The sequence below is a fragment of the Callospermophilus lateralis genome, chromosome 10 (assembly GCF_048772815.1).
Source record: "Callospermophilus lateralis isolate mCalLat2 chromosome 10, mCalLat2.hap1, whole genome shotgun sequence".
Lineage (NCBI taxonomy): Eukaryota > Metazoa > Chordata > Mammalia > Rodentia > Sciuridae > Callospermophilus > Callospermophilus lateralis.
This window is the reverse complement of record NC_135314.1, coordinates 1,224,751-1,247,185: the sequence shown is the minus strand read 5'-3', so window position 1 is coordinate 1,247,185 and position 22,435 is coordinate 1,224,751. Positions and strand designations below refer to the sequence as shown.

At 62.6% G+C, this 22,435-nt stretch overlaps 1 protein-coding gene across 7 annotated transcripts in view; it reads left to right on the top strand.

Moving 5' to 3' along the window:
• The window catches only part of Adarb1 (adenosine deaminase RNA specific B1), a 117,752-nt gene extending 97,415 nt beyond the window's left edge, over positions 1 to 20,337 (top strand). For 5 of the 7 annotated variants that reach the window (XM_076867699.1, XM_077110371.1, XM_076867696.1 and 2 more), the window contains 3 exons: positions 9,220 to 9,401; positions 17,099 to 17,277; positions 19,695 to 20,337. In XM_076867699.1, coding sequence (XP_076723814.1) covers positions 9,220 to 9,401; positions 17,099 to 17,277; positions 19,695 to 19,874 — 541 coding nt within the window. In that variant the 3' untranslated portion in view covers positions 19,875 to 20,337. Of the gene's footprint in view, positions 1 to 9,219; positions 9,402 to 9,775; positions 9,869 to 17,098; positions 17,278 to 19,694 lie in introns of those variants that run through there. The other 2 variants (XM_076867695.1, XM_076867698.1) reach the window with 2 other exon arrangements.
• The last annotated feature ends 2,098 nt before the right edge of the window (positions 20,338 to 22,435 follow it).

The following is a 22,435-nucleotide window of genomic DNA, read 5'->3' as shown; positions in this document are numbered from 1 at the left end:
TCTGTAGAGTCTGACGGGACGGCGTGGTCTAGGTGGAGGCCCCTTGCAGGTCTGAACCTGTAGCTTTTGTGTCAGCTCTGTTTTTGCTGCAGGAGTGAGTGTCCATGGGAGCGCCTCCTGGTCATTCCCACTTGGAACCTGTTGTTGTTAGTTAGGGTTTTGCTCTGTCCCTTCTGTTCTTGGTAGTAAAGCTGCTGAAGCTGGAGTGTGGTCCCTTGTGTTTGGAGAGAGGCCCCGCCTCCTGGCTGGGCTCTCCTCTGCAGCACCGGCTGCACCCGGGACCTCCAGCACTCCCAGGACAGGCGGACACGAGCAACCTCAGCTGCCCTGCTCATCACCTCGACAGGAGTGTGGGGTCAGAGGCGAGGGGTGACCACGACCTCGAGCTGGCGTTAGAGTGCACAGCAGGCCCCGCGGGGCCGTCCACGGCACGCATGGCGGGAGCGGCAGTGATGTGAGCCACGTGGTTGCAGAAGCTGTAAAAGTACAGCTCCTTAAGAGAAAGGGAAGCGTGATGGAAGGTCAGGATGTTCAGGTGTGCCGAGAGACGGAGACGGGAGTGGCTCGGTGGAGAGATGGAGAAGTGGGAGAGCAAGAGGAGGTGGCCTTGGAGGGAGGAGAAGGTAGAGACGGAAACAGTAAAACAAAATAAACAGACCCTAGCCTCAGCAGGCAAAATAGCTCTCATCAAAACTGACAAACAAAATCAAATGTGTGTATATGTCCACGGGCCCGTCCGCCCAGGAGGCCCAGGTCCGTGGGTCAGTCCGCCCAGGAGGCCCAGGTCCGTGGCCCAGTCCACCCAGGAGGCCCAGGTCCATGGGTCAGTCCACCCAGGAGGCCTAGGTCCGTGGCCCAGTCCACTCAGGAGGCCCAGGTCCATGGGTCAGTCCACCCAGGAGGCCCAGGTCCGCGGGCCAGTCCGCCCAGGAGGCCCAGGTCCGCGGGCCAGTCCGCCCAGGAGGCCCAGGTCCGCGGGTCAGTCCGCCCAGGAGGCCCAGGTCCGTGGCCCAGTCCGCCTAGGAGGCCCAGGTCCGCGGGTCAGTCCGCCCAGGAGGCCCAGGTCCGTGGCCCAGTCCGCCCAGGAGGCCCAGGTCCGCGGGTCAGTCCGCCCAGGAAGAATACACACAAAAAAGAAAAGGGAGGAAAAGGACCCTTAATTAAAAAAAAAAAAAAACAACAACAACAAAGAGACTGATGGGATCACCTCCACTGAGGAGGTCAAGCAGCCTCTGGGAATGGACGGTCCCCGTCTGTGCCACCCGTCCTCCTTTCCACTTTTCTCTAGGGCTGTGTACTGAGAGGGGAGAGCTAGGGGCTGGGGGTGGGAAGCCCCTCCTCTTTTTGTGCTCACTAAGCTGCAGCTGGAGTGGCCTAAGATGGAAGCTGGCTGAAGTAGCTCTCGGCTCCCTTCTCACCACAATAGGGTGGAATGGGGAGGAAAGTACGTCAGGGGGAGTTTTATTTACACCACAGACCGGATTGGAGCATCCCAGGGTGGGTCTGCTGCAGTGGAGTTTCTGGGGCTGGGACTTAGGTCTAATCAGGCCCCGGGGTCTTGGTTGGGTGGTGATTGCTCTGGAGATGTTAGAGCAACACACCCCTAGGGCCTGGAAGCTGCCAAATTCTGTCTGGGGTCTGGATCCCAGGAGCTTCCCAAGAATTCCACTCATGGGGCCCAGGAGCCAGTCCTCCACACCCTCTGCTGCCCATGAGCACAGCCTTCCCAGGCTTAATCCCTGAGTGTGGACACACCCTCCTGACCTGCTTCAGCTGGTCACATAAACTGCTAGACTGAAAGGGAAGCAAGCTGGACTCCCCTCTGACCTTCTGATTGGATTCCCCTGGTGCAGTCCTCTCTGTGCCTGTTTCACTAGTGTCCTGCTGGGTGTGCCCAAGGCTGTGTGAGGCGCTGGCTGGGACCTGGCAGTGTCGGGGGCTGCCAGCGGAGAAACAGAGCTGGAGGCACCAGGTCGCTGTGCAGCCTCTGGACGGGCCAGTCCAGGCTGCTTGCCTGTACATAGGTCATTCCAGGCAGATGGACCTGTGGGCTGTCTGCCTGCCTGTCACCCACCCTGAGTGGCACCCAGTGCCCTGCTGCAGCTGGCTCAGCTCCCACAGACTCCTCCTGTCCTTTGTTCAGTCTACCCCAATTGAGTCTCTAAGACACTCTGACTGTACAATATTGAAGTTTAGTGAGTCCCCTCTTCCCCCTCCTCCCTGAAAAGCGGGGCTCTTCACCTGGGGTGCAGCCTTCCTCTCGCCCGCCATCTTGATGCTGGTCGGGACTCTGGTTCATTGTGAGAGCACCTTGTTTCACTTCCACGTGTCTCTTTGTGGTCACCATTGTGATTACATAAAACATCTTGAAATTATAGTGTTCTTTTTAAAGCTTAATTCAATAACCTATAAGTACTTTATTGCCGTATGACTTTATTTCCTCACACTTTGTTATTGACGACACAGATCATATCGTTAAGTGTATACCCATCATATCGACCTACGGTCATTCACGTTTTGTGATTTAGGTTCTGTGAGCCATCTTTCTCCAGGAAGTGGCTGTTCGCTGTCGTGTGTTTCGGTCGGAAGGACTCCTCTAGCACTTCTTGTGAGACCTGGTGTGCTTGTGTTCACCTACAGATGTCTTGACTTCTCCTCTTTAAAGGGTGGTTTGCAGAACTGTTCTTGGTCGACAAGTTTTCCCTTAGGCACTTGGAATGTATCGGGCTCTCCTTTCTGGCTCGCCCAGTTTCTTCTGAGAAATTCATGGCCGTTTTATGGACGCGCCCTAACGTGTGACCTGTGACCATCCACTTCTGCTTTTAAGACCCAGGTCACTCTTTGTCTTTAGACAGTGTGATGGAAATGTGCCTTGCCACTGTTCTCCTGCGCTCAGCCTGGTGTCGCTTGAGCTTGAATCTGTGTGGTCCATCTTTCTTTGAATTGGGGAAGCTTTTAGCCATTATTTCTTCAAATAAGCTCTCGGCTCCTTTCTCTCCCTCTTCTTGTTCTGGGGTTTATAGAATATGTGTAGGTCGGCTTGATAGCGTCTTGTGATTTATAGGCTTTCTTTACTGTTTCCGTTCTTTTTTCTTTTTCCTAACTTTATTTTATTTCTATGTGGTGCTAAGGGTCGAACTCTTCTTTCTTTTTGTTTCTCTTGCTCAGTGATTTCAGCTGACCTGTCTTCAAGTTCATTGCCTTCCTTCTGCCTGGTGAAGTCTTGTGTCGTTACCCCCAATGAAGTTTTCAGTTCAGTTACTGCATTTTTCAATCCTTAAATCTGTGGTTTCTTTGCACAGGTCTTTGTTATTACTTTAAATTATTTGTCATGTAGCATTATTTTAAGGTCAGTTTATTTATAGAGGTTTGTGTTTGGCCCTTTGACTGTGCCATGTTTCTCTGTATGCCTTATACTTTCTTTTCTTTGGGGGCTGGGATTGGAGCATTTAGGAAAAGACACCTTCTCCTGTTTTTGTTTTTGCGTACTTGCTCTGTGAGGAGGAGGACTCCACCAGTCGACCCCACCTTTTCTGTTCTCTCAACCCCCGTGTGTCTGCCTGCAGCCAGGGCCCTGATGTGCACTTGCCTGTTTTTACCTTTACTACTCAGGAGAGGCAGAAGCCAGTCCCTTGGGCAGACTTTGGCAAGCCAGGGTGTTGGATCCACCAGCTGCTCATAATTCTGTCCCATGGAGAGAGCCTCCTGGTATGGAGGGTTCCTCCCCGGTGGTCCCAGGTGGAGGGGGCACAGGTTCCTCCCGGGTGGACCTGGGTGGTCCCGGGTGGAGGGGGCACAGGCTCTTCCCGGGTGGACCTGGGTGGAGGGGGCACAGGCTCCTCCTGGGTGGACCTGGGTGGTTCCAGGTGGAGGGGGCACAGGCTCCTCCCGGGTGGACCTGGGTGGTCCCGGGTGGAGGGGGCACAGGCTCCTCCCGGGTGGAGGGGGCACAGGCTCCTCCCGGGTGGACCTGGGTGGTCCTGGGTGGAGGGGCACAGGCTCCTCCCGGGTGGTCCCGGGTGGAGGGGGCACAGGCTCCTCCCGGGTGGTCCCGGGTGGAGGGGCACAGGCTCCTCCTGGGTGGTCCCGGGTGGTCCCGGGTGGAGGGGCACAGGCTGATTTCCTTGCCCTCTGTGAGGTCCCTTCTTGGTTTGGCAGTGGCCTGGCTGCTGTCCCTGCTCCTTGGTGTCCAGAAAACTCAGAGAAGGAGTCTTTGCAGTGACATCTTCTGGGGTGCGGGCCTGCAGCTGTCTGTCTGTCTTCTTGCTGAGGTCACGGTCCCAGTGTCACTGGGTTTCCAATGGCCGTGTCTTGTCAGAACCCTCTGATTCGATGTACGATTTCTGATTCTCCCTCAAAGCTGCGTGTGCCCACCTGCAGATGATGGCAGTCCGTGACCTCGTTGGTAGTGTGGCTCGTTTCTCACCGTCTGTCCAGGACCTCAGCGGGAAGGTCAGGGAGCAGCGGGGCCAGCAGCCGTCCTGGTTGCCCAGTCCCTCAGAGGTGTCCAGGTGCAGCCTGCTGTGGTCAGATAGGCGCCTCCGTCCTGCCAGGAAGCCCCTGTCCTCTTTGCCTCCCTGCCCTTCCCTGATCACGCGGGCACAGCTCTGTCAGAGGCTGGTCTGCGTCCCTGGGTGGACTGACGTCCCCCGAGGGACAGAACACGGTCTGCTGTCTTCTTAGCCTTGTTTGACTTGGATGTCCATCAGTCTCTTTTTCATTAAGACGATGGAAAGCCCGGGAGAGGCTACTTCAGAAAGACAGGTCTGGGACCTGAGGGTCCCTGGACACTGAGCAGTCAGCCCACAGAGCAACTGAAGCAGGGAAAGGTCATCTGGCTTCTGGTTTTGGAGGGTCAGTGTGAGGTCAGCCAGCTCCTGCTCTGGGCCCAGGGACGTGGCAGAGGAGCGCTGCCCAGATGGCAGCCAGGAGCAGGGATGGGGAGGGGTGCGGGGAGCCACCCCTCCAGGCCCCAGTTGCCACCAGACTGGGATGAATGGTTAGGTGACAGCTCTCACAACCTGGTTCTAAATACTCAAGGGATTCATCTAGAATCTGAGGATTTGAAACTGCTTTGAAATAAGCCATGATCGAGGCTGCTGGAGAGAAGCTGGCTCTGCGCTGCAGAGAGGGTGGTGCTGAGAGCCGGGGGCGGTGCTGGCCCAGCAGGTGGCGCCTCTGCAGCTGGCATGGCTCAGAGGCGGGCTGTGGGAGGGCTGCGCGGTCTCAGTGTGACCGCCCCCACCCTGCATCCGAGCACGCCCTGTGTCTGCTTGGGCCCAGAGAGGAAGGCGGAGCGCACCTGTGCTGCTGAGGGGTGGCCCGGGTCACCCTTGTTTCCTGTCTCCTGGTGGCAGTGGCCATGGAGGTGCTCGTGGGGGACACGTCTTCTTTCCTTAGGGCCTGTGCATGGCTGGAGATGCCAACTGCCCAGATCTGGTCTGACTCCCAGCACAGGGAGGGCGAGAGGCAGACCCCCGGGGGTTGCCCGGGGCAGGATCAGGCTGTGTGGTAAAGGAGCAGGGAGCTGGCCACGGCCAGCATCTCCCTGGACACCGTGTTCATGGAGGAGCATGAGCCGTGCAGACAGGCCTGACGCTTCATGGACAGCAAACAGTGGCCTGTTGTCAGACACGCAGAGCCCTCTCCTGACCGTGAGAGGCCCATGAAGAGTGGCCCGGGCCTCTGGTCGCCCCTTAGGCAGGTTCTTGGGTAGGGCAGGAAAATAAGCAAATGTAGCTCACCTGGAACTGCCGCCTTATCCCCAGGCCCCTCAGAAAATCCACACACCAGGCAGAGCCCAGAGCTTGGAACTGGATGGCCGCACGTCCCTCCCCCTGCACCGCCTAGCGCTGACTCAAGGGCTTGGCTGGGTGGGGGACGTCCTCCTCTGGCAGAGGGCGGCACACATGGGGCTGGACCCAGGGACCGCCCACAGCAGGCTCTCGTGGTGTGTCTGATGCTCTGACTGAGGAAGAGCCCAGGCAAGCCCAGGGAAGAGGGAAGCCCATCCCCAGAGGGGACACAGGTGACCAGGAAGTGGCAGGTGTCTGCCTGGAGCTCACGGCCCCTGTGGTACTGGGAGGCCGGCTTGTTTACCCCCACAAGGGCCCCTCTGTGTCCACTGCCTGTTGACCAAGGGATGTGGCACGTCAGTGTGGGGAGGGGGCACAGCACTGCCCTGGAGGGCACCAGGGTGCCTATCTGTCTGTCCAGCCCGCGGGCAGGCAGAGTGGCAGGAAGACAGCCCCAAGGCACGTGGGTTGGAGCCCCAATGTGGGTGGGTCTGGAGTCCACTCTGGTGGCCGCAGTTCCGTGTGCTCAGTGTCGGGCTGTGGGAGTAGACAGGGACCACCCAGGTGGGGACAGATGGCTTGCTGACGCAGTGCAGAGTCAGGCAGGGAGGACGGAGGGTGGGCCCCAGCAGAGGCTGCAGCTGGGCAGACTGCCCGCTGGGCCCTGTGGCAGTGTCCTCTGTGTGCTGCGTCTCTTGGGGCCAGGTAGGGCTCTGTGTGGGTCCAGGGCACAGATTGGTGGCAGCGCTCCCAGAAACACCCTAAGAGAGTGAGCAAGAAGGCCAGCACAGATGACCTGGCCCAGCTCAGCAGAGGACGGCGCGGGGCTCCTCGCTACCCTGGGTCTGGGCATGGGTGGGTGTGGGTACTGGGCAGGCCCTTCCCAGGGCAGAGTGTGTGGGGCTCCTGATCCTCAGGCTGGACAGGTCTAGACGCTTGGTGGCCCCCGAGGACCTGCTCCGGCCGGTGAAGAGCTTTCCAGGAGCCCTTCCCCACGGCAGGAGCCTGAGCTCCGGGGTGGGGGGGGCGAGGGCTGTGCTCTGGGGGCTGGGGGCTGCCGGCAGAGTGGGCTGTGGTGCCTCCAGTCCACACAGGGCTCGGCCAGCTCCAGGAGACCCTGGGCCCTCGGAAGTGCATTCAGAGTCAGCGGCTCCCCACAGGCAGCTTCTGCAGGGCAGTTGGAAGGCGCCTGGGGCTGGGTTCTAGGAGGCTCCTGGTCTGCCCTGGGCCTTAAGTGTCCAGTCATCAGGGCAGAACTTGTTTCCAGCTCCTTTGGGGGTGGCAGGAGGGAGCCCAGGAGCTAGAGGACTGGCCACCCTCAAGTGTGCCGTCTGGGCTGGCACTGCTGCGCAGGGACGGGGGATCCGTGAATGAGACGGGCGTCCTGATGGTGTCCAGTGGCTCTGGCGGGGCAGGGGAGGGCCGCTCACACAGGGTAGGAGCAGTGAGAGACGTTTGCAGGAGGCTCAAGGGGAGCAGCTGTGGCCACGCTGCCTGGGACGTGCTCCAGGCTGAGGAGCCGCGGGAGGCTGGCCTGGAGCCTGGGGACGCAGGCCTGTGGGCCGTGGCACAGGTGGCCTGTCCTGCACAGGGCCCTGCAGGTGCTGGCTGGGCAGGCTGGGCAGGTCCCCAGTTCCTCCTAGAGCCCGGGCGATGGCGAGGGCAGGGGCCGAGCTGACCTGGCCCTGCAGTGGAGGTAGTCGTAGCTGGACCCTGAACCTGTTCTGAAAGCAGATCCCATGGACCTGCTGCCAATGGCCATGACAGGGAGGAGGCAAGGGTGACCCGGGGTGGCCCGGGGTGGCCCGAGCAGATGAGGTCAGAGCTGGGGCAGATCGGGTTTGAGGCCCAGCTGTTGCTCAACCTGGGCTACCCCACCAGGTCACTGCTCCCGCCTCTGGACTCCCGCCTTTCACTCCATCCATGGGCCAGCAGGGGACATCACCTGGGCAGGTTGGCCGAGCTGTGAGAGTGGGTCTGGAGCATGCTTGGGCCTGGACCTCACCATCCAGGTGCTCCAGTCCCACACCTGGCCAGGTGTCTTAGCACCAGCACTGCCCTATGCCTCGCTGTTTTCCCCGGCCCTCTGACCCGTGCTGGTGCGTCCCCTGGGTCCTGCACTGCCCATGGGACTCTGAAAGGCACATCTGGTCAGCCCTCTCCTGAGACACCTGTGTCCAAGAGCTGCTGCCTCAGGAGGACCCTGCCCCTGCCCCACATGCCCCTGCCCCTGCCCCACCTGCCCCCGCCCCCACCTGCTCCCACCACAACCTTCCCCTGTCCCCACCTGCCCTTACCGCCACCTGTCCTTGCCCTCACCTGCCCCTGCCCCCACCAGCCCCTGCCCCCACATCCCCCTGCCCCCACCTGCCCCTGCCCCCACCCCCACCTGCTCCCACCACAACCTGCCCCCGCCCCCACCTCCCCCTACCCCACCTGTCCCCGCCCCCACCTGCCCCCGCCCCCACCTCCCCCGCCCCCACCTGCCCCTGCCCCCACCTCCCCCCGCCCCCACCTGCCCCCACCTGCCCCCACCTGCCCCTGCCCCCACCTCCCCCCGCCCCCACCTCCCCCGCCCCCACCTGCCCCCCGCCCCACCTGCCCTGCCCCCACCTCCCCCGCCCCACCTGCCCCCGCCCCTACCTGCCCCCCGCCCCCACCTCCCCCCCGGGCCCCCACCTGTCCCCGCCCCCACCTCCCCCTGCCCCCACCTCCCCCTGCCCCCACCTCCCCCGCCCCCACCTGTCCCCGCCCCCACCTGCCCCTGCCCCCACCTCCCCCGCCCCACCTGCCCCGCCCCCACCTCCCCTGCCCCACCTGCCCCCACCCCTACCTGCCCCCCGCCCCCACCTCCCCCCGGGCCCCCACCTGTCCCCGCCCCCACCTCCCCCTGCCCCCACCTCCCCCTGCCCCCACCTCCCCCTGCCCCCACCTCCCCCGCCCCCACCTGCCCCCGCCCCCACCTGCCCCCGTTCCCACCTGCCCCCGCCCCCACCTGCCCCCCGCCCCCACCTACCCCCGCCCCCACCTGCCCCCCGCCCCCACCTGTCCCGCCCCCACCTCCCCCCGCCCCCACCTCCCCCGCCCCACCTCCCCCCGCCCCTACCTGCCCCCCACCCCCACCTGCCCCGCCCCCACCTCCCCCGCCCCCACCTCCCCCTGCCCCCACCTGTCCCTGCCCCCACCTGTCCCTGCCACCTCCCCCGCCCCCACCTGCCCCGCCCCCACCTCCCCCCTGAGGTTCCTGGGGCACCTTGTGCCAGGGCCTTGGAGCACCCCAGGCTGTCCTGGCTCCGGTGGCAGGACGCTCCGTTCTGCGTGGCTGTCCAGCAGACCCTGCCTGTGAAGCTCCCCGCAGGCAGCTGGCCTCGCCCTGTGGGGCGGTCACGGCGGGTGCCACTGAGCACTGTCCTTCTCCCCGCAGCTGGAACGTGGTGGGCACCCAGGGCTCCCTGCTCAGCATCTTCATGGAGCCCGTCTACTTCTCCAGCATCATCCTGGGCAGCCTGTACCATGGCGACCACCTCTCCAGGGCCATGTACCAGCGCATCTCCAACATCGAGGACCTGCCGCCCCTCTACACCCTCAACAAGCCCCTGCTCAGCGGCAAGTACCCCGCGCGCTCACTGCCCCCGATGCCGCGGGTCCTCAGGCCTCGGCTGCCCAGCCTGGCAGGAGGGGTGCCGGGCCTCTGCTCACTCTGCAAGGTGCGGGCTCTGGCTAGCCGCAGACCCTGCGTTCCCGGAGGAGCCAGCAGGGGCCTTGTGCTCTCCCACCACAGGCCTGCTCTGCCCCTGTGGCCGCCGGGTCGGTGTCGGCTTCCCCAGACTGACCAGCTGGGGCAGCCATGGGTGTCCACCCTCGGGTGCCAGGCCCCTGCCACGTGGCGAGCATGGCAGGCGGGCATGACTGGCAGGCCTTCTCCACAGCGGCTTCTCCTGTTCTCACGCCCTTTTTGCTGGTTTCTTCTCTTTTTTTAGAATGTCAGTGGATGACAGTAAAGAGAACAGGAGCTTTTGAATTCAAGGGTCTTAACTTCTAAGCCCACCCTTATTTAAAAGGACACAATTAAGGTATTTTTACCCTTTTAAAAGTAACACCTTACTTACTTTTTGATGCTCAGAACTAAAACCATAACCCTGAACTAAAACAGCCTTCTGTGGTGTGCGTGTCTGCCCTTGTTTGAGAGCTTGCCCGCTAGCACGCCTCTGTGGAGAGAGCAGGTGCGGCTCTTTCAGGGTGCCGGATACGGGAGTACGAAGGTGTCTGGGCTCAGAGTTGAGAGCTCCCTAACCATGACCTTCTTCTTCAAGAAGACAGAACTGAGGGCTGGGACTGGCTGTGGCACCTTGAGCCTGGAGCACCCCTGCAGCTTGGAGTGTCATGCTGTGTGTTGGTGTGTGAATTCCTCACGATGCTAAAGATGGTTTCCACTCTTTGCCCTCTATGTGATGTCGCTATGACAAAATACTGGAGCCTGGAGACTTTATAAACAAAAGAGGTCAATAGCTCACAGTCTGGAGGCTAAAATGTAAGACTGGGCAGCCCCATGTCAGCCTGAGGCAAGGGAATCTTACAAGACAAGAAGGAACCAAAGCGCGGGAGCCAAGTCTGTGCAGAAGGGATCTCATGGTGAGGGAGGAAGCAGAACTTGGGGTCACTCTACTAACAACTGGCTCTTGAGGAACTGACCAGGGTACAGCAAGAACCACATCAACCGCTTCTGGGGGCAGTACCCCCATGACCCAGCCACCCCCACAGCCACCACCCCTGGGTCCCCCGCGAAGGCACCCTGTGACCCAGCCACCCCCCACAGCCACCACCCCTGGGTCCCCCGCGAAGGCACCCTGTGACCCAGCCACCCCCCACAGCCACCACCCCTGGGTCCCCTGCGAAGGCACACCCCTGTGACCCAGCCACCTCCTGTGGGGTCCACTGGCACAGGCCTTCCCGCCTGGCCCCCACGTCTGAAGAGGGAGTGGCCATGCTGAGGGTCCCGCAGCCTCAGTGCCTTGGGGCCCAGGGCCAGGGCCAAGGCCGCCTGGCCCCCACGCGGGAGCTGAACTGGGCTGCAGCACTGGCCGAGGTCGGGCCTTGCCCACAGTTGGGCGCTCGGCAAAGACACGGGGAGGAACCAGGCCGCCAGCTGCGTGCTCTCAGCACCGTGCGTGGACAGCAGGCCTCTGAGGACCACCTGTGAGGAACAGGCCCAGAGCAGAGACCGCCCCGGGCGCCCCGGCCAGTGCCACGTCTGTGAGTGCAGGCCCGACACAAACCCGAGGCTCTGGGGGAGGTCCACGCCCGGCATCCTCGCACCCCATCAGAAGGCCAGAACCCGAGGAAGTGGCCCGACGGGTACATCAACGACGGGCGCGCCCACTTGGAGAGCCGTGTCGGGACATGTGAGCGGGACGGGATCTGAGGAGTGTCCTGCGGCTTTCCTGCGGGCCAGGTGGTGTCTAGCGTGGGCAAAGGGTGAGTCTGAGATGCTCAAGGACTCAGAAGACACCCAGCATTCGTGCAGAGGCCTGGCAGTACAGGGAGACTTCCACAGGAGGAGACGGGGCGCAGATCAGGGGTGGGGAGGGCGGCCGGCACACCCAAGAGGAGCAGTCCTGGAGGAGCTCTGAAAAGGGTGCTCGAAAGTGGAATGTCTCCATCCAGCAAATAGCCCGGGAAGCTGGTGGGACGACAGTGCAGGCGAACAGCAAAAGAAAACCCAGGAGAGTGCAAACTCCAGGAAACCCACAAAGCTGTACAGGAAGGAGCGGTCCAGACACGAGGCAGCAGAACCAAGGTGTGCGACAGCGGTTGGAGACCACATCCCAGGCTCCTCAGGGTCCCAGTCACTCCCTCGACAACAGATGGAATCTCAGAGTTGGCTCTGCGTCCTTAAGATGCAAAGGCCAAGCTTGGCCCCTGGAGAGGACAGGAAGCAGCACGTCCCTCTCTTTACTTAGAACACACACAGGAAATGGTGGCGGGGCCCAGCACTGCGAGGAGGTCACCCGTGGGTGACCGGAGAGGAGAGGACCAAGCTCTCGGTCCCAGAAATCGGGAAGAGTGAACAAGTTAACAGAAAATACGGGAAGAGAATAGGAATGGGGAAGCAGGAGGGAGGGCGGAGGGTCAGGAGACAGGGAGAAGGATCCAGATCCACCAGAGGCACTGACGGGAAAGGGCCAAATAGGCTCCGGCTGCCGGCCTGTCGGCGTGACTCGCGGTGAGAGCAGAGGGAACGGCGGCTCGCCCCCGGGTCGGGGAGCAGGATCTCTTTCTCTTTCTCAGTTTTTCATGTGTAGTGACACATGCCTTTATTTTGTTTATTTCTACGTGGTGCTGAGGATGGAGCCCAGGGCCCCACACGCGGCACCAAGTGCTCTGCCTGAGCCCCGGCCCGGCCCCGGGGGAGCAGGGTCCAGCAGCGTGTGTGTCTGGCCCTGGGCCTCACAGACTTCAGACTCTGAGGACAGTCGGTGGCCGAGCGGGATTCAGGGAAGACCTTGGGCAGGTGTTGGCAGGTGAACTGTCCCCAGCACATGCAGACGGTCCAGCCAGCTGTCTAGGAACACGCCACCCCTCCAGGGACTCCCCAAGCTGTAGGAAGGGCGGTTGGCCTGACCGCGATCCCAAAGCTGGACAAAGCACGAGCTGAAAGCCAGCCAGGGGACGGCTTCCCTGCATGTTAGGTCACGGCTCGACTCTGGTGGACACTGCAGACCAAACTGCCAGGTGGCGGGACCCAGGGCAGGTCCCTCAGGGGCCTGGGCAGACAAGCACCTTTTCACCTGCTGACCGCTCTTCGGCGGCCTCCTCGGTGACGGTTTGGACCTCCCGCACTGTCATCGGGCTCCTTAACCTCCCCACCCGTCCGGAGACCACTTGCCTATTTTCTGGATACACGTCCTTGATCACGTAAATGGTTTGAAATGGCTTCCCAGCCAGGGGTGTCTCCAGCTCTCGTAACAGTGCCCACCCAGGCCCGGGGTGTGACTCCAGTCACGTCCAGAGTCGCCAGATTCTCCCTGAGGGTCATGTCCGCCTGCGCGGCGGGTGCCGTAGACGGGGGGCTCCGAGTTGCTGCTTCTAACAGGACTGTGTTCCAGCAGAGCGGGTGGCGAGAGTCTCCCTCTCTCCCTTTCCCTGCAGTCTAGAGGTCTCTGTGCCTGTGGCCCCGGTGGACACCTGGTCCCAGGCTCCTCCTCACGGTCCTCCCCACCGGCTTGTCATCTCCTTGGATCCTCAGCTGAGGTGTGCAGCCCCCTCTGGGTGGCAGTGTGTCCACCCTGTGAGTCCAGCTTCTCTGGGCTCCACGGATCCTTTGCCTTCCGCTCCCAGGATCTGCACAAGGCGGCTGATCTGGTGGGATTGCCGACTGTGTGGCTCTCTGACGAGGACTAGGTGGTGACCCAGAGTCTCCCAGTTGATCCAGGCCACCGTCACACACCTGGCTTGCAGGGGATGCTGCACACCCTCGGTCAGATTTGAATCCAGGTGGCTCACTTCCTGGGCTGCGCTGAGGGCCACACAGCCGCTCAGGTTTCCAGTTGCCTGTTGCCCATCCACCGCTGACCAGCTGCCATGAAATGGCGTGCACAGGTGGCCCTGGGGCCCTGCCCTCCTCCTTTCCTGCTGTCCTGCTGTCCTGGACAGACCCAAAGCCTGCGTGGGGACATGCACTTGGACAGCGCGGTCTCGCGAGTGGCCTTGGGAGGAGCCAGCCTGGACCGCTGCGTGCTGTCAGCCTGGGCTCCTGCAGGGGTCCTGCTCAGGCTCGGGACCCTCTTCTGTTCCTGGTTTGCCAGGGCGAGAAGCCGTGAACGGGGGCTGTGTGCGTTTCCCGGCTCTGAGACGGTCATGTGGTCACTTCTCAGTGTTTTTTACCCGTGCTCCTGGGCAGCTGTCAGCAGCATCCTGCTCTGTGCTCGCTGGGTCCTGCCTGCTGGACTCTGGGGTGTCTCTGCCCCGAGGTGCTCTGTCCCTGGGGACGCTGGACTGGGGGCGAGGTGGGTGAGACACGCGTCCCCCCAGGTTTTCTGGAAGTGTTGGGTAGCTGATGTGAGCACTTCCCTGAAGCCACTGGGCCTGGGGTCTGCTGTGAGAAGATCCAGCTGTGGATTCGGTTTCTAAAATACAGGACTGGTTTTTGCTCACCGTCTTCTTCAGTTTGGTGACCCACAACTTCCTGAAAGTGGCCGTGCCACCTGACTGGCACCTTCTTGGAGGGCAGTGCCTTGCTGGCGCTTAGAAGATGTGTGTGGCCCTCAGTGTGGTCAGTTTCTCCTGTTCCCGGGTCACTGTTGTGACCCCTCTCCCTGCCTGTCTGGCTGAAGGGTCACCAAGTCCTCTGTCACCTGAAGAACCAGCCCTGGTTTCGCTGGTTCGCTGCTGCCTTCCGCCGGCCCTCGGGCGACGGCTCCTGCTGGCTGTCCAGCTGCCCTCCTGTGCTCAGGGCCCAGAAGACAAGGCGTCCAGGATGCCTGGGGGGGTACTGGTCAGGGCTCTCTAGAGGGGCAGAATCAACAGGAAGGATGATTATAGAGGGGGACTTATCAGGCTGGCTCACGTGACCAGAAGCTGGACAGTCTGGCGTGGCCATCTGCAGGCTGGAGAGCGGAGAGACAGTAGCTGCGCAGTCCGAGAGGCTGGAGCCCCAGAACAGGGGCCACCCGTGCTGCTGTCTGAGACCCAAGCCTCCTGGGAATCCCACAGAGGCCCCTTTGGAAGAGTGAAGAGGGGAGAGTCCGGTTCCTAGAGGACCGCAGCAGCAGCGGCAGGAATCGAGGACCCGTCAAGAAGAATGGGGCTGCGACTGCTGGGCTGCCTGATCCTCCACATTTCACTCCGTCCAGGCCGCCCTCCTATTGGTGGTGCTGCCCACACTAGGGAGAGCCTCCACTTCAGTTGGCTGTCCCACGTGCCAATCACTGCTGGACACGCCCTCACTGACACACCCAGAACCTCTGGATCCTCACCTCAGTCCAGTCAGGCTGACCATCAGATTGACCCTACTCTGCCCTTGCACCCTCTGCTGGGCTCTGAGTGCTGGGCGGGCTCCCAGAGCTCTTGGCTCTAACTACCCATCCTCACCTGTCCTCTGTCCAGGACTGGGGTTCCTCAGCTCTGCAGTCAGATGCAGGACCGAGGGATCCCGTCCCCGCGAGGCAGCCTCCTTTCTCTCTGCAGGAGCCTGTGTTGTGAGACGGCTGTGTCTGTGTCCTGGCCTCCTGAGCTCTCTTCATTGCTAAAGCACCTGGTGTCTTTGTGATGTCCCTTTATCTTAAGCTGTTTCCTACTAAAAGCAAGTCCTGTCGGCACGTGGGTTAGGACCTTGCCCCATGCCCCAGTGGCCATCCTGCCTTTTCTCTGAGGTCCGTGGACCGTAGGCCTTGTTGTGGTCACTGAGGTTGCTGGGTTTCGTCAGGCCAGATTCTGGGACCCCATAGACTCCCAGGAGCCGAGTCGATGAAGCACACCAGAGTCTTCATTGCAAGCTCGAGCCTGGACTCACAACCGTTCCCGACGCAGCGGTCCCAGGGAGTGAGTGCCGGCCCTTAGTCAGTGAGGATTTATAGGTTTTGGGGGGATACCTACGTGTCACAACATCACACAGCAAATCATGGCACACTGCGGGAAAGTCAAACACGACTCTTACGTGGAGCAGCACCTTCACTGGCGGGAACAAGTGGGTGGTGATGGGTTAGTTCACATGGCGGATACCTTTGAACTGATTGCTTTAGGCCGGAGGGGTTGCAAGAGTGTGAGCTAAACTGCAGGGTGGCCAGATCACGTTGCCATCTCAAACCCCTGGGGGCCCTGGCATTTCAGGTGCCTCCCCGTCTCTGAGGAGACTGATGAGTGCACTGCGTTTGGTCCCTCTGACGCGCTTTGTTCTGTGGGTTTGCAGGTCTGTGGCGGTGCCTTGCTCACCTCTCTCCACCTGAGGCTGCACGGTGACCCACACAGGCTCCTTCTCCGCCTGCTGTGTGGTCCTGCACCGTCTTTTGGGTGTTAAAATCCCGCTCCAGGGCTGGGCCGAGGAGATGCATAAGTAAAGGCACCGTGTCCAGCTACTCCTGAGAAGTGGATATCTGTTTAAAACCCCACAGACTGTTTTTGCTTGGGTGGTCAGTTTTTAAGGGCACTCGGTGACATGGGGACACTCTCCTAGGCCTGTCCTGTAGCTGCCATTTCCAGAGCCCGCCTCCTCCACCTGCAGCTGGTCTCCCTGGCTGCCCTTTCCTCTGGCCGGACACACACCCTTCGGCCTCCCTGCGGTGGGTTCCTCTGAGGGTGGGTGACCCCCGCTGTGTCGAGGGTCTCACTGCTGACGTGTACTTGGCTGCGACTTTGGATGCCGCCTTTTAATCTCCTTTCGGGCCCTCAGAAGGTGCTGCTCCTGTCGTCTGTCTGTTTGTTTCTGTAAGGAGTCTGCTCTCACCTGCCGGCGGCACGCTGTGACCCAGCTCCTCGGGAGGCTGAGGCAGGAGGATCGCAGGTCCAGCCTGGGCAACTCAGCAGGACGCTGTCTCAAAATACGGACTACAGGGCTGGGGAGGCAGCTCACGCGAGCACCTGGGCTCAGTGCCCGGCACTGCAGAGAGAGGACGGAGGGCAGGAGGCGGCGGTCTCCTGGCCGCGTCCACTCTGCTGTGCGGAGTGGTCTGCTGTGGTGCTCTTTCTCGTCTGGGGATAGAGCCCAGGGCTGCTGCCCGAGCCGCGTCCCCCGCCCTGTTTTATTTTGAAGCTTGTAAGTGGGAAGCCACTCGCTGAGAGCCGTGGCTCCTCTTCCACTGGGTGTCGTGCCTGGGGACCAGTGTGGCCTGGCGCCTGGCCCCTGGGCAGCAGGGGCACACGGGGTGGGCTCACCGAGGAGTACTGAGCCAGCTCTCTTGGCAGCACCTGAGTTAACCTCGAGTGGCTCCTACCCCTGCCCGCAGGCTGCAAGGTTCCAGCCCCGTTGCCCACGTGGGCTGAGGCTCCGTGGCAGGCAGCTGTGGCTCAGGCGTCTGGTGGCCCTGGCCCGTGCCCTGTCACTGACCAGTGTGCCCCCAGGGTCTGCTGCAGGTTCTTGGCTTGCTGCTTGCCTGGGCCCAGAGTGCGGTGGCAATGGAGGTGTGGGTGCCCCTGTGACAGATGCCCGGTCCACACACGTCCCTCTGCAGATGGCACTCTCTGGCTGCCCTATGACTGTGTGTGAGCAGCCAGCTGCCCCGGACGTCCCCTCCTGTCCCCGGACGTCCCCTCCTATCCCCGGACGTGCTCACAGGCTCACGTCGCCCTCTGTGACTGCTTCGTTCCAGGCATTAGCAACGCAGAGGCGCGGCAGCCGGGCAAGGCGCCCAACTTCAGCGTCAACTGGACGGTCGGTGACAGCGCCCTGGAGGTCATCAACGCCACCACGGGGAAGGACGAGCTGGGCCGCCCCTCGCGCCTGTGTAAGCACGCGTTGTACTCTCGCTGGATGCGTGTGCACGGCAAGGTACTGAGGTGCCCTCCCCGCACTGCGCGCTCGCCCCGGCCTGTCTGGGTCCCCGTCCTCGTGGTCGTCCCCACGCACTTCCCGGGAGGACCGTCTGGAACCCTCTCTGTTCCTTCCCGTCACTTTAGCTTGGAAGTGGGCCCTCAGCTCCCAGGCTCCAAGCTGCTTCAGAGGCAGACCCCTCCTTCACTGCCCCAAACCGAGGCCTTGCCCCTGGGCTGCCGTGGGAGGGTGTCGCTGGCTCGTCACCACGGTGACAAAGCACCTGAGACAGGTCAGCTTGAAGGAAAAGTTCATTTCACCCCGAGGTCTCAGGGTCTGCTGCGGCCCGTGACAAGGCACGTCATGGAGGGCACAGGGCGGAACCAAGGGGCTCACCTCAGGGCAGCTGGGAGCAGGGGGCCACCGTCCCCTCACACACCAAGTGCACACCCAGCGACCTCACCCCTCCCGTGGTTCCCGCCTGTCCAGGCCGCTCCCCTCCCCCTGCGGCTGGGCTTTGGGAGACAGCCCAGACCTACACCGTCGCGTCCTGCCTCAGGCTCCACCCCCAGGGTCCCCAGGTTGTGACTGTCCCAGCTTTGCCACAGAGCCCAGGACTGAAGCGACGTCGAGCAGAAAGCCACCTGTCCTCGTGCAGTGGTGGGCCAGGCGCAGGCAGACATGCCTGTCCAGGGGGGGGAGGGCCGGCGGCACAGGGAGGAATCGGGCCAGGCAGGACCGACCCTGGCCAGGCCCACCCCGCGTCCTGAGACGGGCCTGTGGTGACAGGCGAGCTCCCGGGGCACGGGAGGCCTGCCCCAGCCTGGCCACGGGTGGCCTCTCCCGGGCGGCTCTGCTCTCTGCCTGCAGCTGTGCTTGGCAGACGCTGCCCACCCCTGGCCTCTCTGACGTCCAGGCCTCCCCTGCAGCCTCGGCTCAGCCTGACACGCCCCCGGGCCTGTTGCAGAGACCTCCGCCACACGCTGCCTGGCCGCCCGGCTGGCCTCCCACCTCTCATGCGGCCCCTCCATGCCCGCAGAACCAGCGTCACCAGGGGCCCAGGGTCTGACAGGCGCGAGCATTCGCTGGGCCTTCTTGGCCTCTGGCTGCAGTGACCCGATGCAGTGTCCCTGAACTCAGGGACATGGATCACAGAAAACGGCTGAGTGGCCTTGTGTGAGCGGGCACCCGGGGCTGTCCTCTTGATCCTGGAGTCCTGGGGTCCCTGGCACTGGTGAGGGACTTCTTTTTAATGGCCGTAGTCTCTCTAGCAAAGGTACCGTCCCTGCCACCTTGAGACCTGCTCCTTTTGTGGCAAAGCTGCAAGTTTTAAGAATCTCTCTGCTCTTGCTCCCATTCCTACTGTGAATCTGACCACAAGTGTCCAGCAGGCCCATCCCACGGCCTGACGGCCGTGCTGCCTGGGATCCCTCGCCACATACGCTGGGTCCTCACTCAGAGCCTCAGGGCGTGACTCGCAGCACGGTGGCCCCGGGTCCAGGCCCGCAGGGTCCCGCACCAGCAGCACAGCCTGGCTCTCCAGGCCCCCCGTGCGCCGACTTTGGCCCCAGCTGCCGTCAGGCCCTGCCCACGGTGTTCTGGGCGCCTCAGCCCCGTGTGCAGCTCTCCCAGGTCCCTCCTGCTGGCCGTCCCAAGCACACCGAGGGCAGAGCGTGGCAGGGAGCCTGTTCACCGCGTGGTGACCATGACGGCAGGGGCCGCAGGGAGGGCAGTGGGGAGCAGGTCCCACCACCCCCTCTAGGCAGCCCCGGGACCCAGCTTCCTCCCTCGAGCCCACCGCCCACAGCACCAGAGGCTGGGGACCAAGGCCTCACCACGTGGCCTTTGGGGCCATCTCAGATCCAAGCCGTCCCATGAGGAGCTCATGTTGGTGCTCAGTGCTGACGACGGGGATGGAGGGCCAGCCGCCGCCCCCGTCCTCTCGGCTGCGCTGCCTGGATTCTGCTGAGCCCTCCGCCCAGAGCCCCACAGCTCTCTGAGCCACAGGGCCCTGTTCCCAGGATCGGCCCTGACGGGTGGCCAGTGACCCTTAGATTTTATTTCCATCAAGCACGGAACACTGAGATGGGGGCTCAGATAGAAATTGCCCCTTGGCACCCAGGACAGGCCTGTGCGCTGCAGCTCAGCCACCAGGGACCCCGGCCCTGCAGGGCAGTGAGGTGTCCCTGTGGTCACCGACACCCAGCACAGGAAACAGCTGGTCTGCCAGAAGCCTGGCCCCAGAACCTGGGTTTGTAGTGGGCTCTTTGGTGGGGACGCTGCGGAGCCCTGGCCTGTTTGCTGCAGGAGCTATCCCCCTGGCTCCAGGGCTGTCCCCCCGGCCAGGGTGGTCCTGGTGCCTGGTGGTCAGAGCTCTGTGTGGGGTGGTGTGTCGGTCCCGCAGGGCGCCTCTCACGCTCCCTTCTCCTCCGCAGGTACCCCCCCACTTGCTGCGTACCAAGATCATCAAGCCCACCACCTACCACGAGTCCAAGCTGGCGGCTAAGGAGTACCAGGCCGCCAAGGCCCGACTCTTCACCGCCTTCATCAAGGCAGGGCTGGGCGCCTGGGTGGAGAAGCCCACGGAGCAGGACCAGTTCTCCCTCACGCCCTGACCCGTGGGCCCAGCTCAGGGTGCAGGGCTGTCGGCCCCACACCATCCCCGAACCTCACGTCTGGACTGGGCAGGCTCACACCCCGGCGAGGGCCAGGGACACTGTGTCCTGCACCATCTCCAAACCTCACATCTGAGCTCGGGCAGGCACACACCTGGTGAGGCACGGGCCAGGGACCCCTGGCGTCACGCACCTGACCAGGGCAGGTGTGGGCTGTGGGGTGCCGGGCATCTCACGTCTGCACTGGACAGGTGCCACTCACGTCCCTCCTGAGTCATCCAGTGACTGCTTCCAATTCCAGTTTACGTTAGAGATCGAGTTCTACTGAGTAGGGCTTCCTGAGTGTAGGAACGTAGACACGCTGCGTGTGAGATCCTTGAATAAATAATTTATTCAGAGTTAGGAATGTGGTTTATAAACAAGAAGTAAATATGTCAGGTCACTCTGATGCCACATTATTTTAATTGCAGAACGTGGGGGGGGGAGGGGGAGGGGGCCTGGAGTGGATCCCGGGGGGCGCGCAGTCCTGCAGAATGTGACCCCGGCCTGCTCCTCCGCTGCCTCTGGAAGCTTCCGTACTCCTGGGTGGGATCAGGGGAACCTTCCTCAGTTCACTCTGGATCATCAAGAGGAAGCATGGCCAGCGCCCTTTGCTGGCTGTTCATGTGGGTCTTGGAGCCTTTGTGGACGGAGGGGACCTTGGGTGGTTGTGCAAGAGGAGCCTGGGCCCCACACTCCCTGGCCAGGCCCTCGCAGGGAGGGAGCCGCGTGCCCAGGTGGACACTCCTCCAGCTGAGCTGGCAGCCCTGGGGGCTGGTGGGCACCAGAGGCTGAGGTCGGGCAGCGCAGGGGTGAGCGCTGCCGGTCCCCTGGGTGCTGCGCAGGGAGCCTCTGGGCAGGAGCAGCCAGGGCCCACCTGGACCTGCACTCGGAAGCTGCACAGGTGCCTTGGAGCTCCAGGACTAGAGGGCAGGAGCCTGTCGGCTCCAGAGGGGCACCAAGGGGCCTTGGGGTCACGGCAGTGGCAGGCTCAGACCTGCAACGCCACGCCCAGGCGTGAGGCCTGGGTGGCACCGGGCTGTCCACCTTGCTGTTAGTGCCCTGTGAGTAGGGAGCCAGAGAGCAGGGTGTGGCTGCGGTGACCAGGCTGAGAGCTGAGTGCGCTGCCTGGGGACACGGGCCTGTCTGCAGGGCTCACTGCCTGTGGCTCCGGTCCCCTGGGCTCGTTCCACATGGCGGGAGGGCACAGCCAGGTGCAGTGGGCACCGACAGGCCCACCCCAGCCCCCGCTGCTGGTCTCAGACCCGCTGCCACGCTGGGCAGTGCTGGGTCCCCCTTGCCCCCGCAGGAGCCAGGGTCTGGGGGCTGTGTCCTGGGCAGGCTCCTGGGCACTCCAGCGAGCAGTCTTCCAGAGCACTGCTCACCTGCCTCAGCTGAGGGTGACACTGCCTTGGTTTCCTGGGGCTGCCAGAGCACAGTGCCACCAACTGAGTGGCTCAGACCAGGGAGGCTGCCAGAGTGGAGATGTGGGCAGGGTTCCTTCCTTGGGAGGCCTTGCGGCAGATCCCTCCGTCCCCACTAACTCCTGCTCCTTGGCTGCTTGGGCTTCTCCCCTCCTCTGGGTCTGAACGTGCCCTGGGGAAAAGAGGCCTCGTCCTCGGGGACTGGAGGTGAACTTGGTCTTGTGGTGGGCTTCTGGCCTTGGAGTCCAGCAGGAGCACATCCCACACGCAGTAACACACCGTGGGGCTGGCTTCACGCTGCCCTCCGGGCAGTCCTGCCATGGAGGCCCTGGCCGTCCAGCCCTTGACCTGGACTTGCAGGCTCACAGGATCTGACACAATCAGGGACTTGATTTTTTGAGAAAAAAATCTTTGAGTTCTGACATTTTGACAGTGGGGGGCAGGGTCCCTTCTGCTTGTGAGTGACCCCTGGAGTGCTGTGCCCCAGACACTGTCCCCCGGGATGCTCAGGGACGGCTCTGCCAGGCAGCTGGCTCAGCAGCGGGCGGGGTGTGGGAGTCTCAGGTGGGCCACGTGTTCTGTGTGGATGGCCATTGGCCACCCTGCCCTGGTCCCAGGCAGTAGAGTCTACAGCCAGGGATGCCAAAGAATCGCAGCTCTGACTCGGGTCTTGATCGTCCATCATCCTTTCCTGTCTTGTGCCACAGAGTGGCTTCATCTCAGTGTGTGAGCGGCGGCCCCAGCCTGGGTCCCCGGGGCGTCACACCTGCCAGAGGTCGCTGCGGCCGTGAGGCCGTCCCCTGCAGCCCCGCGGGAGCAGCTCCGGGTGCAGGTGCTGGAGAGCGGCAGCCCGTGGGCTGTGCACGTGTGGACAGTGGTCCCCACTCCTGAGGCACGCACCAGAAACACCAGCAGGAGAAGCAAAGTGGGGTCACTTTCTTGTCCCCAGGTCCAGTCCCTCTGTGTCAGTCCCAGAGTCCGTGTGGCCAGGGCAAAGGACCTGGTTTTGGGGTGCACCTGTGTCTCCCCTGGTGCCCAGTCCCGTGGAGGTGGAGGCTCTGCTCAAGGCTGGCGGGCTGCTTGGCCTGTCCATGCTGG